Below are 15,797 nucleotides of genomic sequence, written 5' to 3'. Positions count from 1 at the left end.
GAAGTGGGTATGAGAGAGAGAGGGGAGCACATACTGAATGGAAGGAGGGGATAAAGGAAAATAGGCTCATGCTGGATTGGCGAGACAGATACAAGATCTGAGGGGCAGAAAGGAGGAGATGCTAAAAACCATCTGGGAGAGGGAGTGAGAGATGGAAGGGAAGAAGATGGGTGCCAGACCAATGGGATGAGGAAGGGAGAGATGGTAGGGAGAGGCGGAGAGTTTCTGGTAGAGGCATAGAAATAAAACATGCCATATGGAAGAGACAAAATGACTACTTCTGCTCGGTCTTCACTTGCGAAGCGCCAGGATCCGGCCCTCAGCTGCCGACGAGGGAAAACTCGGAAGACCGGTTTCGAAATTTCGAGTTTACGCCTAGCAGTGTCTACGAGAAGCTATCAAGACTCAAGGTGAACAAAGCTATGGGACCGGACAAACTACACCCCAGGGTGCTCAGGGAGTTGAATGACGTCCTGGAAGAACCGTTATCCACGCTCTTCAATCTTTCCCTAAGTATAGGAAGAGTCCCGTTGGATTGGAAAATGGCTAACGTCATTCCACTCCACAAAAAGGGATGCAAGACGGAGGCTGAGAATTATAGACTGGTGAGTCTCGCATCAATAGTGAGTAAATTTATAGAAACACTAATCAAACGCCAATTAGATATGATCCTGAACGAGGAGAATCTACGAGATACCCATCAACATGGTTTTACGAAGGGAAGGTCCTGCCAATCAAATCTGATCAGCTTCTTTGACTGGGTAACAAGAAAGCTGGATATAGGGGAGTCCCTGGACGTTATGTACGTGGACTTCAGCAAAGCGTTTGATAGCATCCCACACTGCAGGTTATTGAGCAAGGTGGGTTTGGGACTGGGTGAAACATTAACTGCATGGGTTAGGGACTGGCTTAGAGGTAGACTTCAGAGGGTAGTGGTAAACGGTACCCTCTCTGATACGACGGAGGTGATCAGCGGAGTGCCGCAGGGCTCTGTCTTGAGCCCGATCCAATTTAACATCTTCGTAAGACTTGGCTGAGGGGCTTCGAGGTAAAATTACATTATTCGCCGATGACACCAAACTATGCAACATGGTAGGCAACCGCACAATAGATGAAAGCACAGTGCCCGACAAAAGCTCAATGCCCGACAGTATGACGCAGGACCTACTCCTGCTGGAGCATTAGTCAAAGACTTGGCAACTAAGTTTCAATGCCAAAAAATGCAAGGTCATGCACCTTGGCGGCAAAAATCCATGCAGGACTTACACCCTAAATGGTGAGATCCTAGCAAGGACTGTAGCAGAACGTGACTTGGGGGTGACCATTAGCGAAGACATGAAGACTGCCAATCAAGTGGAGAAAGCTTTATCCAGGGTTAGACAAATCATGGGCTGTATCCATAGAAGTTTCATCAGCCGTAAGCCCAAGGTCATAATGCTATTGTACAGATCCATGGTGACCCCATCTGGAATACTGTGTACAATTCTGGAGGCCGCATTATCAAAAAGATGTGCGGAGAGTTGAGTCGGTTCAGCAAATGGCCACCAGGATGTCTCGGGACTCAAGGATCTCCCGTATGAGGAACAACTGGGTAAGTTGCAGTTGTACTCACTCGAACGCAGAGAGAGGGGAGACATGATCGAGACATTCAAATATGTCACAGGCCGTATCGAGATGGAAGAGGATCTCTTTTTCCTTAAAGGACCCACGGCAACAAGAAAATCAGGGGTGGGAAATTTCATGGTGACACCAGAAAATATTTCTTAACAGAAAGAGTGGTTGATCGCTGGAATAATCTTCCACAACAGGTAATTGAGGCCAGTAGCGTGCCAGATTTTAAGAAAAGATGGGATTGGCATGTGGGATCTCTTCATGGAGGTAATTAGGGGGTGAGCCATTAGTGTGGGCAGACTAGATGGGCCGTGGCCCTTTTCTGCCGTCATGTTCTATGTTTCAAGGTTCCGGCTGCAGTACAACGGATAGCCTTATAGAAATCGCCACAAAGAGAAGGTAAGAGGAAGAGGGAGGGAGATGCATGGCTGGCCGGCGGGAGAGAGCTTCTGGACCGCGCGAAGGATGCTGGGGGGGATGGAGAGAAGACGCTGAAGCAGCCTGAAGGGAACTGGGGGAGAAGATGCTGGGAAATGGAAGAGAGAGGGGAGAAGACGCTAGAAGGGAAATGGGGAAGACAGAATGGGGAGGAGACAGATGCCAGACTATGGGGGGAGCAGAGGAAAGTAGATGGGTGCCAGACCAATTGGGGGAGGTGAAGGGAGAGACACAGTAACAGAGCAAATGGAAGATGCTGAGAGAAGACAGACAGTAGATGGAAGGAATTGAATGAGAAGATGAGGAAAGCAGTAGTATATTAGTTGTGTTGTGAAAAATTTATAAACAAAGCCCTGACAGCTTAACATCTCTTTCTCTAGTTCAGCAGCCAGAACTTTGATTTAGAAGGAAGGAATAAGCTAAATATTGCAGTACTGAGGCTTGTATGGATGCTGCGGGGAGGGGGCAGGGCGATGAAGGGGATGGTGGTCCGGGGACGGGGCAGTGACGGGGACATAATTTTTCCCTGTGTCATTCTCTAGTTATGAGTCTCTGACATGGACATTAACATTGAAGATCGTCTAGCAAATATTCCCTTTCTTGGTGAAGAACTCTGGGGACAAAGTCGAGGATGCCACCCAAGACTTACGTTACATGAACAAAGCTGGAATACTTTAACATGCTCCAAGGGTTAGACACAGCCTTCTAAGTTTTCCCAAAGGCCTGCTTCCTGTTCCTATAAAAGGCGTTATCCAACCACCTTATCCTCTTCCAAACCCCCACCACAGAAGAGGCAGAACTCACAGAAACCTCAAACTTCAGCTTCTCAAAAACCAGCTCAATCTTTTTGACATGCTTCTAGAGTATAGCCGCAATACCCCATCGGAGAGGCAGACTTCTTTTATATCATGGATTCTCATTACCACAGACACTTGGGTCCTCAAAGTCATATGGGAGGGTTGCTCTCTTCATTTTATCACCATTCCTCCAGACAATCCTCCAAGAGAGACATCCCTTCAGGAAATTGAATTTCTTCTTCAACTAAATGCCGTAGTCAGTATCCCCTTCCCAAAAAAAATCTGGGGCTCTACTCTAAATATTTCATAATTCCAAAGAAGATAGGAGGTCTTCATCCCATTTTCGACCTCTGAACTCTCAATGAGACAGGGGAGTTATGATACAGATCTTTAAATATTTGAAAGGTACCAAATCTATTCCAGAGGATATAAAATGGTAAAACTAGAGGGCATAATTTGAGGTTGCAGGGAAGAAGAGTCGGGAGCAATGTTAGGAAATTTTTGCACGGAGAGGGTTGTAGATGCCTGAAGGAAGTAGTGGAGAGGAAAATGGTGATGGAATTAAGAAAAGCGTGGGATAAACAGAGGATCTCTAATTAGAAAACAAAGGATGTAAATTAAAGAACTAAGGCTGGTGCTAGACAGACTTGCACGGTCTGTGTCCTATATGTGGTGATTTGGTGTGGGGTGGGCTGGGGAGGGCATCATTGGGAACTCTACTAACTTGGAACATGAGGATGTTACTGGCCAGACTTTATAGTAGATATCCTGCAAACAGGGTGGTTGGATAAGCTTGAGTGAGCTTGGACAGCAACTTCAGCATTTGGAACCTAGGACAATAGGTGGATTTTACAGTCTATGACCCTGAAATATCAAAGAGACAAGTTAATTTAATCATGTATTTGTAATGGATATAAATAATGGGCAGACTGGATGGACCGTGTGGCTAAAAGTGTTTTCCTGCTGATTTTTGTTTGTTCTCGGTGTCCGGTGCATCTCGTTGCAGTGTCCAACAATAGTCAGCCAGCATTGATGGATTCCAATGCCTTGATATCCTTCTTTTTTTTTTTCTTCCCCATAGTGGCAATGTCCTGGTGAAACCTTTTGCCATGTTCATTGCCGACTGCACCAAGATTTGCGGGGAAGAAGTCCAAGTGTGAATGTAGGAAGTGCCTCTTCGGTAACATGTTGCACTTCATGGTTTTGTAAGTGTAGTTTGTCAACCAGTTGAATATAGTTTGGTGCTTTGTAACTGCCAAGAAAATTCTCAGTGACATCCTTGAATGCTTTCCAGTTGATTTTTTCTTTGGCCCAACTAACAGATCTTCAAATTTCTCGTCATTGATGTGTCTGATCTGTGGATTGACAAAAATGCCTTCCTTAATCTTGGCATCAGTTATTAATTATTAATTGTATTAGCCTGAAAGTGTAACAAGAAATTGTAAAAATGTAATTTTTTTGTTAAAATGGTACATGATAGGTAATTTTAAATGTGATTTTTGTGATCAGCAGCCAAAAATCTGTAAGATACCCCTGAAAGTGTTGAAGAAACAAAAACTTTGTTGTCCAGTGTAATCAAAATACCTCAGGCATCTAAATAGAACATATGAACTTCCATTTTTATTTCCATTTTCAATATGCATACCAAAAATCTCATATATAAATAAGCCTGTCTCAAATTTTATTTTCTCTGAGGGTTCAATTATTTTTTTCAGGTCAAGTGCTGGAACCGTACGAACTAGTCAATATGGCGCATTTGGATCTACAGAGAAGATGAAGGATCCTCGACCTCTTCAAGACAAAACTTTTATCCAGCAGTGCATTCGACAGCTTTGTGAGGTATTCTGTTGCTTCCATTATTGATATTCCATCCCTTATACAGTACAAAATTTTAGTTTCTGCACAATGTCAGTTTTGCATTCTCTCTTCCTTTTAGTCCAGCAGATCAGTCCAGAACTGATGGGTTATGTGATCCCGCCAGTAAAGGGAGACAGATTAATGAGCTGGGAGCTCAGCCCTTTAAAAGATACTGTGCAATCCCCTCAGCTCAGTATTCTCTAATGTCAGCTGATGGTGAGGACAATCCATGCTGCTAATTTCAAAGGTGCAACAATTACACTCTCGCAATAAGTTTGCTATCCTATTACAATTCAATTTTTCTGCAGCTTTCGATTATCGTCCACCACGATATTCTAATGCAGGGGTCTAGTGCAGGGGTAGGCAATTCCGGTCCTCGAGAGCCACAAGCAGGTCAGGTTTTCAAGATATCCACAATGAATATATACGAGATAGATTTGCATGCACTGCCCCTTTGAGATGCAAATCCATCTCATACATATTCATTGAACATGGCTCTCGAGGACCAGAATTGCCTACCCCTGGTCTAGTTAATGTTCATTGACCCAATGGAGCCGAAGAAGGGTTCCAGGTCTGGCTGTGGATCCTATGCGGGGAATGCTTAAAGGAAGGAGTCCTTCCCTTTGTTAGATTTTTACAGGGAGGTGCTGGTGTCTCCATCTTTCACCTTTTCTTTTTTCTCTTCCATTTTCTACCAGGTAAAACAAAAAGGGTTTAACTTCTTTGAAGCCTTAGGTTCAGCTGATAGTGTGCTGGGAGCAGCAGGAGGGAGTATCATGTCTGACTTTGTGCTTGGGAAGGGTAGGGGATGGCAGTCCCTTTCCGACTTTGGGTATAGGCATACCAGGAGTGATATAGCATGAACACCTGGAGATCCACAAGAGGCCTGCTTGATAAAACTACTGTGGGACATGCAGTATCTGGTTGAGTTACTTGGTCCTGGAGGCAGCTCTGTGTAAGGCAAGAAATCACTCATGGAAGCTCATGGGTCAAATGGTGCTCCTAGTGTGGGAGATGCTGTGATACAGGAGGAGTTTGTAATGCTTGTCAGGGTCAATCAGCCCAGCTTTTGTTTGAGTAAGCCATGACTAGGGAAATCCAGGGAGCTGGGAATGTCTGCTACATATGGCTAGAGAGAAAAATGCAGGAGAGATTAACATTTTCTCTCTGATTGATTCAGAGGATCTCATGCCTGCCTCTCTTTCCCTCTGTGCTCTTTGCAGTGGGTGATTTAGGAGATCTATTCTAAGTTTGCCTGGGTAGTCTGGGTCCAGTGCCTGGAAGCAGGGTGCAAGGACACAAATTTGGAGGGTTTTCCCAAGGAGTTTGTATTTCTCCATAAGGCTTTTTTTTTTTTTTTTCCAAAAGGCAAGACAGAACCTGTGGCCTATAGTTCTTCCAGGTTTGAGGGGCCCATTGGGAAGATTGGGCAATTACCTGGCTTTAATGGGTGTTTGTGGGTGTTCAGAGATGATCAGATATTTTGGGGAGTTGGCAAATTGATCTTCCATAGTAGATATCCCAGTAGAGGGAGAACTCCATATGGAGGATTGTGTGACCCCCCCCCCCCCCCCCCCTTTGGTTAGGCTTTTCCAGAAAGAAGAGCTTGCTGGGATGGTAACTCCGTGTTCTGGAGGCTTTGTGTATTTTGGAAACAAGGAGTTCGGGTCTATAGGAGATCGAAATTTGGAGGGTATCTGCAAACCTACTGTGGTCTTTCCAGTCCAATCAAATGTTGCAGGCCATGATATTGATGGAATGGCAGATGCCTGAGATTAGACTCTGTGTAGGATGAGCTAAGAATAAGTTATATCCACTGGTCCCAGAGATGGAAAAGCTTAGATTTCTTAGAGAAGTCTTTGAAGTGTCACCCTTGGTTTACCAAGTGGTGCTTTGCTGTGACTTCATGTCAGGAGCATGCTTGTTGATACCAACAGTTAGAGGATGCCTTAGTGGGTGATTATAATCCAAAAGAAGCTCCCTGGATCAATCCTGCATTTTTCTCTTATCTTCAGCATGGGTAGGTTGTGCTGTAAGGTGCTTCTGTCTCTGGCCTAGCTCCTGCTCTGGCTGCGCCCGCACAACGAGGTCAATTGTACCTGCCGCTCCCTGATTCACGGCTTCAGGACCACACTTGGTTGAGAACAGAGCTTGACAATGCAGCCCACAATCTCGGTTCTTCATGCCATTAGATGAAGCTTTGACCCAGGGTTGCAAGTCCCCATCTCCTCCACCCCTTTTCTCCATACACCCTGTTTGGGTGTAGCTCCCCTGCAGCTCCCAGGTTCAAAAATTTAGTTTTGATTTGACCTGGCTAGTCTTATTCCCTGTTTAAGGCAATAGGTTTATTTAAGCTGCTATTCTAGGTTTAAGAACTTAGAGAGAAAAAAGAAGCACAGATAAGGAAATCCCTCCCTTTTAATAGCATATAAGATTTCCCTTTAATTGTATCCTTAGAGAGCTGGGAACAGTGGAGATACCAGGGCTCTGAGCTGAGGCAAGCCCAGACGGCCGGGTAAGCTTGTGCATACCTGCCACAAGGTTGGGCATGCTGGCCAGAAGGCCCTGTGGATCTTGCAAGAGCAGTGCGATGGGTTCTTTCTGAATTTGGAAACTTCCAGGGAGAGGAAGAAGCAGGGACTGGCGGGTCCGACTTTACTTCTTCCGATCCTTTCAGCAGGAACAATGGCCATTTTAGGTAAGACTGGTATTTCTCCTGCTGCTGTTTTCAGTGGTAGGAAGGTTCTCCATCTCCCTTAGAGATTGGAGTAGGGGTGTCTTCCTCCCTTCTCCTCATGGGCCCAACTGTGGGGTGAGACCCAGTAGGGCTCCTGGAGCTCCAGGTGGCCTTTAGCTCCAGAGCCTGGACCAATTGGTTAAGAAGTCACTGCAGATGGACAGTGGATCTTCCCCTCTGGCAGGAGCACCAAGTGGATTTCAAGGGCCTCGCTTTGGGATTCAGGAGGCGCAGGGCTGATTTGAATGTTCCAGAGGTGCCTTGCCCTCATAGGAGGCCTCAGATAACCGTTTGGAGATCACTCCCCTGTAGATTCAGGTCCTGAAGGGCTGTGGAAGAGCGGTCTTATGTGATCTTTCTTTTGTAGAGAGGAGTTATCTTGTCCTGGTGACAAGGGCTCTCTTCATGCTCAAGCCCATGGCTGCAGACCCTATTGAGGGGGAACCATTACTAGAAGGGTTCATGGGCCCCTGAAGCATTTTCCCTGAGGCTTTTTTCTGTATGATGGCAAAGTGGAAAAATTCTGATAGTCGCAACAAACCCCCCCCCCCCCTTTAAAAAAAAAAAAAATCATAGATTCTAAGAGGGTTTTTCAGTAACCTAACTTGCATGTACACAAACCAACTTTTTTTTTTGTTTGTTCAAAAGAGGATGAAAAGCCTCAGATTCCAACCCACTGCAACTTATGTATTTGGATAGGTTATTACTCAGGAAGAAGCCTCATAGGCAGAAAAACCTCCTTCTCTGGTTAGTTTAGTGTCCACCTTAATTTATTTTCAAAATGTTCATATTTAATTAGTTTTTCAAGTGTTCATTAATTTTGTTTAATTTTAATGTTGACTATTAATAGACACTCTACATCATGGGTGTCAAAGTCGCTCCTCGAGGGCCACAATCCAGTCGGGTTTTCAGGATTTCCCCAATGAATATGCATGAGATCTATTAGCATAAAATGAAAGCAGTGCATGCAAATACATCTCATGCATAGTCATTGGGGAAATCCTGAAAACACGACTGGATTGCAGCCCTCGAGGAGGGACTTTGACACCTCTGCTCTACATTAAAGGCTCATGTAGCGGGAATGGACAATGTCCAAACCGATTTCCTCAGCAGATAGACACTGGATTTTGGTAAGGCTGTCTGCAGCAGCCTTCCAAGCCATTGTTTATTGCAGGGGTAACCCAACGTTTGATTTGATAACGGCAACAAACAAGAAGGCAGACAGATTCTTCAGTTGAAGATCCAAGCCTGGAAGCGCATGTCTGGATGCTTTGGTCCATCCTTGCCAAAGAGTGAGTTTTTACACATGTTTCCTCCGTGGCCCATGATAGGCTGAATTCTCCACAAGATTGCAAGCCATCAGGAAACAGTCACTCATGGCTCCAGATTGGCCACGCAGACCTAGTGCGTCTTCAGAAAAGCGCAAGTCTCAAGACTGAGTACAGCTGGACTTTATTTCTCAGGGACCAGTGATCATAGAAGATCCAGATCTTAAGCACATGACAAAGGTTATTCGGAGGTAGTCATTGCTACTCTACTCTGCTCAGATTCAAAAAGCCTACCATGGTGTCTGCTTATGCCTAAGGCATGGGAAACTTTCTAGCACTGGTGCATTAAGGAGAAGCCTTTCTCTGCTCCAATCTTAGCGCTCAGATTGTGGCTCCCATTGCGCAGACTGTTCCCATCTTGGGACCTCAGAGTGGTTCTGAAGGGTCTGTCCTGTGCTCCTTATGAACCTCGTGACAGAAGCTTACCTGTTGGATCTTGGGTTTAAAACAGTGTGTTTGGTTGCCATAGTCTCAGCTTGAAGGATCTTGGAGTTACAGGCCCTCTCTTGTAGAGAGCCCTTCCTCCAGTTTACGGAGTCAAGTGTGTTCTCTGCAGACAGTACCTTCATTTCTTCTGGCTTCCATGTCAATCAGCAGATTTGTTTACCTGTCTTTCACTCTACGGGTTTGGCAAAACAGGACAGGATTTTGCAGAGGTTGGATGTATAGAGCCCTACTTATCTATTTAGAGAAGGCAAATGATTCCATGCTTTGATCATGTTTTTGTGCTGACCAGTCATTGAGACAAGGCAAGCTATCTTCCAGTGGTTAGATTTCTGGATGGATTTACATGGCTTTCTCATCTTCCTACATTGCCTGCTGGAAACATTCCCCATCTCTATCGCAGTACATTTGACAAGAGGTGTAATGGCTTCCTGGGTGGAGTCCCAGGCTGTTTTACCTGATGAAATTTTGTAGAGCAGATACTTGGTCTACTCTTAACTCTTTTACGAGTTACTAAAGAGTGGATGTGGTGGCTTTTGGGTCTTTGGTTCTGTGGGCACTGCTATGGTATGTCAGTTAACATATGGTCTCCTGTGTATGTGTACCAGAATGAAAGATTAAGTTCTTACTTGGGTAATCTTGTTTCTGTTAATATACAAGTGAGTCCATATAGCCCACCCTGTGCAGACTTTTGATTCACCTGATTTCTGCCTTGGATGTAGCCAGTGCCTGTTTTGGGACCTCTTCTACTGTATCTCAGATTAAGCAGAGGCAATGCTAGAAGAACACGAGGGCCCCTATTAGCTTTCCCCTATAGAGCCCCTACTAGTTGCACTTAGATTGGTTCCTAGCTACTCATGTGCGTACTTTGTTGGTCAATGTTTACTTGTTAAATGTTTATCATTGCTCTTTTTCATAAGTTACAGAGCAGAACAGAATGTTTGTTGCTGGGGAAGCTTCCCATGCAACCTCCTTCTCTTCTGTTTTGGTGAAGTTTAATTCCTTTGGTACCAGCTGAAGAAGTCAATAGCTAACATACGGACTCCTGGGTATATTGCATTATTCTAGGACAAGCAGGCAGCATATTCTCGCATGTGAGTGACGTCATCCATGGAGACCCGATACAGAATCGCCATGTTAAGATATTTAGAAAGTTCACGACCGCACTGCGCATGTGCGAGTGTCTTCCCACCCAATGTAGGCATGTGGCTCCTCACTTAAATGTTTTCCGCGGAGCTGTTCAGTCGCATCATTGAACGTTGGTTTGTATTTTGTGCTAGCCTTCACACTCGCGTAACATTTCTTCTTATTTCTTTCTTTAGATGACCCCTTTGCAACTCACTCCAAAATCTAGGGGTTTCTCCTCTTTGGAGTCATCCTCTTCAGAGAGGGTTGCGGCACTGATGGTACCAGTTTCAAAGCCACGGGTACCAGTGCCATCTGTGGAGCAAGTAGTGGTACCGATGGTACCAGCGACAATGCCACAGGTACTGGTAGCTACTTTGAAAGAACAATATGAACAGTTCCTTTGTGCAAAATATGGTCATATATTTAATCTTTTGACCCTGGCATCAGCTATGCCGGTACCAGCCCAGCTTGAGCATATCAACACCAGGGATGCCTGTACCAGTACTCAGTCTTTGGTGCCGTCTCCTGGACTTAGGCACTGTCCATCATCCAGGCATTGTTCTAAGACTCCTGTCTCTAGCTGCAGCTCTTCCAAACCTTCTTGATGCTCTCATTCGAGTAAGCCTTCTCCCAAGTCCAAGCATGTCTCTGCTAAACATTCAGAGAAGCATCGGTCCCCTTCTCCTTTCCAAGATCGGTACCGGGGACGCAAAAGGCATCGGTCTCAATCAACAGCAGTAGACTCTGATCTTCATCTCTAGTCATCTCCAGTCTTCTAACATCTGGCGCTCTAACTTCCGAAAACAACTCCACCATTCCCCCCTCCTCCCCATCAGCAAACGACCTAGCAAAATTCTTCAACAAAAAGATCACTACCATAAGAAGCTCCTTCCCACCATCAGTCTTCTTCAACTCTCTGGCCCCCAATGACTCTAACCCTATCCCAGCAGACAGATCCTGGATTTCTTTCGAACTTGTATCTGAACACCAGATCGCCAATCTCTACCTCAAACTGAAATCCTGCAAATGTACCCTAGATTCATTCCCTTCCTACTTGTACAAGAATATTCCCGTACAGGCCATCTCATCCCTTACCGGACTTATAAACTCCGCTTTACATCGGGCCTATTCTCCACAGAAATGGGACATATTGCGTTGTCCCATTACTGAAAAAAGCCGATCTTGACCCTTCCTCTCCTTCTAACTACCGTCCCATAGCAAACATCCCTCTCCTGACTAAAATGTTAGAGGCCATCATTTCCACCCAGCTCTCATCCTACCTAGAGAGATTCTCCATTCTCTTACCTTACCAATATGGCTTCAAACCCAACTTCAGCACCGAATCCCTCCTGGTCTCATTAATTTCAAAGGTGCAACAATTACACTCTCGCAATAAGTTTGCTGTCCTATTACAATTCGATTTTTCTGCAGCTTTCGATGTCGTCCACCACGATATTCTAATTTTATCAACTTTCTGAGATAGGCATCGACTCCACAGTCTTAGAATGGTTCTCGAACTTCTTACATTCCCGTTCCTACACTGTCAACACAAATGTCATCATGTTCCTTGGAAATCGATCTATGGAGTCCCACAGGGATCACCCCTATTCTCTTTCAATATCTACATGTCTTCCCTGAAAATCTTCCCTTGAAACAATCTACACTTATGCTGACAACATCCTTGTCTTTCTCGAGACAGACTCGAACCTTACCAACCTCTCTGAGAACATAACAACCTGTATAACTAAACTCCAATCCTGGTCCCTCTCTGTTCAATTGAAACTGAACCAGTCCAAAATGAAACTTCTCTGGCTTGGTCTAAAATTAGAACAGTTGCCCACCCTCTTCGCACTGCCCTCTGGCGCTACGCTGCAGCTTGAGTTCTCAAGCAAAGTTCTAGGCATCATCATCGATTCTTCTCTTTCCTTCAATGACCACCTCAACTCCCTGGTAAAATCATGCTTTTTCAGCCTCCACATGCTGAGGAAAATGAGATCCTGCTTCCGCCAACAACATTTTGCCATCCTTGTTCAATCCATCATCCTTTCCAAACTAGATTACTGCAATTCCATCTACCTTAGTCTAACCAAAAAGAGTCTTCATAGACTTCAACTTATTCAGAACACTGCGGCCAAGTTGATCTTCGAAAAAAGTAAATTTGACCATGTCTCCCCACTTTTGTCCAAACTCCACTGGCTCCCAATAATCGCCAGAGTTCATTTTAAATGTTCCTGCCTATCTTTTAAAATCCTTTACGGCATCCTCCCTCCTCTAATCCCTCTATCTTGGAACTCCCTGAGTCCCGACAATATCAGGCCCACCCAAAAACTTAAACTTTCCTTCCTCTCACTAAAAGATATCCTATGTGGGGAAAATTGGGAAAATCTTTCTTCTTCACAATTACATGGCTTTGGGAAAATCTTTATCCCAGGACAAGCAAGCAGCATATTCCCACACATGGGTGACATCACCGACGGAGCTCCGCAGCGGACAGCCTCAAACAAACTTGCTTGAAGATCTCGAGCTTTCGAGTGCTGCACCGTGCATGCGCGCGTGCCTTCCCACCTGAACTAGGGGGGCACATCTCCTGTGAGGATCCTCAGTTTGTTTTTTCTGCAGAGCCAGGAAGACACGTTTTCCTCAGCTTCACAGCGAAATTTCTGACTTCTCTTCACCGTGGCTGCTTTTTCTTTTAAAAGTTCGGTCGCTGTGCTCAGTCGTTTTCTTTCTTTTTGTTAAAAAATAAAATAAAATTTGTGTGTTTGTGCGGCCGGTGAGCCTTGGGCCTAGGCCCAACAGCTCACTTTGTTCGGCACGGAATTTATCTTTTCTATGTCCCGGCCCCTTACCAGGTTTAAACGTTGTTGTTCGTGCGGCAGGACGATTTCTATCGCCGACCCTCATAGTAGGTGTATGGTCTGTTTGGGTCGCACTCATCGTCCAGAGGACTGTGATCGCTGTCTGACCCTTCAGCCTCGGGCTTTTCGCCGCCGCTGTGACAGGTTTCTTCAGCTATTCAACATGGAGCCTGAAAAAGCCTCGGCCTCGACTGTCTCGATACCTGTGGGACCTAAGGCCTCGTCTTCTGGGACAACCTCAGCCTCGACACCTGCCTCGGCCTCGAAGACCTCCGGGTCCTCGGCCTCGAAGGCCCCGGTGCTCTCGTCCTCGAAGTCTGCTTCTGGGGGTAAGTCTCCTGCTTTCTTTCCTGGTACCATGTCCAAGAAGCCGCCAGAGTTTCTCTCGACGCTACCCAGGGCTCTGGGTGCCTCTCTATCCTCGAGACCTTCTGCAAAGCGTGCCTCCAAGTCTCGGGAATACTCTAAATCGAGGTCGCCCTCCTTGGAGCACACGGCAGCACCTGTACCACATAATCCTTTGGTCTCGGTGCCAATGTTTAAAGATATGCTAAAGTCCATCTTGACTACGCAGATTTCTTCTATTGTGGCTCAGTTGGTGCCTTCTTCGACCTTGCCTCGAGTAGACCAGCCTGAGCAGCAGACTGAGACCCTGTTACACCGTTCACAGGGCAGGTCTCGTAAGAGTCTCTTCATATGATTCATCACCGGATCTTGCTTCGAGATCCTCTTTGCCTCGTCAGGAACAGAGGTCAAGGCCGTCGAGACACCTTCCTTCTAAGTCGGGGACTTCAGATGTTTCTTCGAGGCACCTTCCTCGCTCTGACCCGAAGCTTCCCTCTTCTAGCTCTTCGAGGTCGAGGACACCTCCATCGAGGTCTTTACTTCGAGATGTTTCTCCGCTGCCTTCGAGACATTCCACTCCTTGGACTCCGAGAACATCTCCATCGAGGAGCCTGAAAAGGAAACATTCCTTTACTCCGCCACAAACTGGTAGTGGGGCTTCTTCGGTGACAGTACGGGTGGAATCAGAGCCGGTGTCCCAATATTCACGTGAGGCTTCACCTTCTTATTCTGTAGATCCTTGCTCCAGGTCTGAATCTCCTGAGGAAGCTGCTTCTTCCAAATCATCTTCCTTTGCTAAGTTTGTCTATGACATGGGGCAAGCTCTTCATTTAGATTTACATTCAGATTCCAAGTATACCCCGGAATATTTGGCAGACATGGAGCTTCCACATCCTCCTAAAGAGACTTTGAGGCTACCCATGACACCAGTGCTCAAACAGACCTTCATCCGAAATATGGAGACATCTTATTCGGTTACAGCTGTTCCATCAAAGCTGGAATCACGCTACCGTACTGTACCCTGTAAGGGATTTGAGAAATCACAACTTTCCCATCATTCCTTGGTGGTGGAATCCTCTCAAGAAAGCTCACCCTTCTAAGGTTTCTGCAACTGTCCCTCCTGGTCGTGAAGGACGTACTATGGACAAATTTGGTCGTAGAGGGTACCAAAATTCTATGATGGTGAACAGGATCTTGAATTACAATTATGTCTTTACATCCTATTTTAATCATTTTTTGAAATTGTTCCCATCCTTTTATCCAGACTTGTCCAAGCACCGTCTGTCTAAGTTTAAACAAATCCTTCAAACTCTTTCCCAATTGAGGCTTTTTTTTTTTAATTATTTATTTTAGAAATTTTTGCATTATTTAACAAGCATATCATCTTGTACAGAAAGTGCAATTAAGAAAACATAATATTAAACACAACATTAAAAATACTTTCTATCCAAAAAAGAAGAAATAACTCAACTTAATCGCACACTAGTCCTCAAAATTAGGATCCAAGACTTAAGAAACGGAGTGATTTAAGGATACAAAATAACAACTAAAGGAAATCACATTATCTGATACTGAGAAGGAGCTAATTATTCCTTGGACGCTGATTTTCCTTCATTCCCAAGGCGCTTCGTGGAGAGGAAGGCTGTCAAATGAGCTGGTTCAAAGAACACATATTTCAAAGTATGATACCTTACTACACATTTACAAGGATATCTAAGGAAAAATAAACCCCCAATCTGGGTCACACCAGGTTTCAACATTAGAAATTCCCTTCTTCTCTTTTGAGTCTCCTTAGAGACATCCGGAAAAATTTGATTATGAAAACCCAGGAAGTCTGTGGTTCTATTTTTAAAGAAAAGTTTAAGGATCCAGTCTTTATCTGGAGCCAGAACTACAGTCAGTAGGAGAGTGGCTGGAATAGCCACTTCTCTGTCCGACTGCTCTAATAAAGCAGATACATCCATAGAACTTTCCTGGGATTTTCCAATTACGTCTTTCTTCTGAGCATCCTGAGTCTTTATAGGTAAATAATATACTCTTATCAATGGAGGTGGACACTTGGAATGCGCTACCGGAGGAAGTGATCAGGCAGAGTACGGTACAGGGATTCAAACAGGGATTGGACGGATTCCTGAAGGATAAAGGGATCATGGGATACTGAGGGAGGAGCTGGGATGTAACACAAGTATAGAAAGCTAACCAGGTAATGAGTATAGAAACCAAACCAGGTCGTGCATGTGCAAGACCGGAGGGT

At 45.2% G+C, this 15,797-nt stretch overlaps 1 protein-coding gene across 4 annotated transcripts in view; it reads left to right on the top strand.

The window, feature by feature from the left end:
- Positions 1-15,797, top strand: part of NDC80 (NDC80 kinetochore complex component) — a 315,825-nt gene that overhangs the window by 39,290 nt on the left and 260,738 nt on the right. For all 4 annotated transcript variants that reach the window (XM_033940389.1, XM_033940387.1, XM_033940386.1 and 1 more), the window contains exon 4: positions 4,562-4,685. In XM_033940389.1, the coding sequence (XP_033796280.1) occupies positions 4,562-4,685 (124 nt within the window). The remainder of the gene's footprint in view (positions 1-4,561; positions 4,686-15,797) is intronic.

Source organism: Geotrypetes seraphini, chromosome 4, assembly GCF_902459505.1.
Source record: "Geotrypetes seraphini chromosome 4, aGeoSer1.1, whole genome shotgun sequence".
Classification (NCBI taxonomy): Eukaryota; Metazoa; Chordata; class Amphibia; order Gymnophiona; family Dermophiidae; genus Geotrypetes; species Geotrypetes seraphini.
Note: the sequence above shows the minus strand (reverse complement) of the source record. Positions and strands in the feature narration are given on the sequence as shown.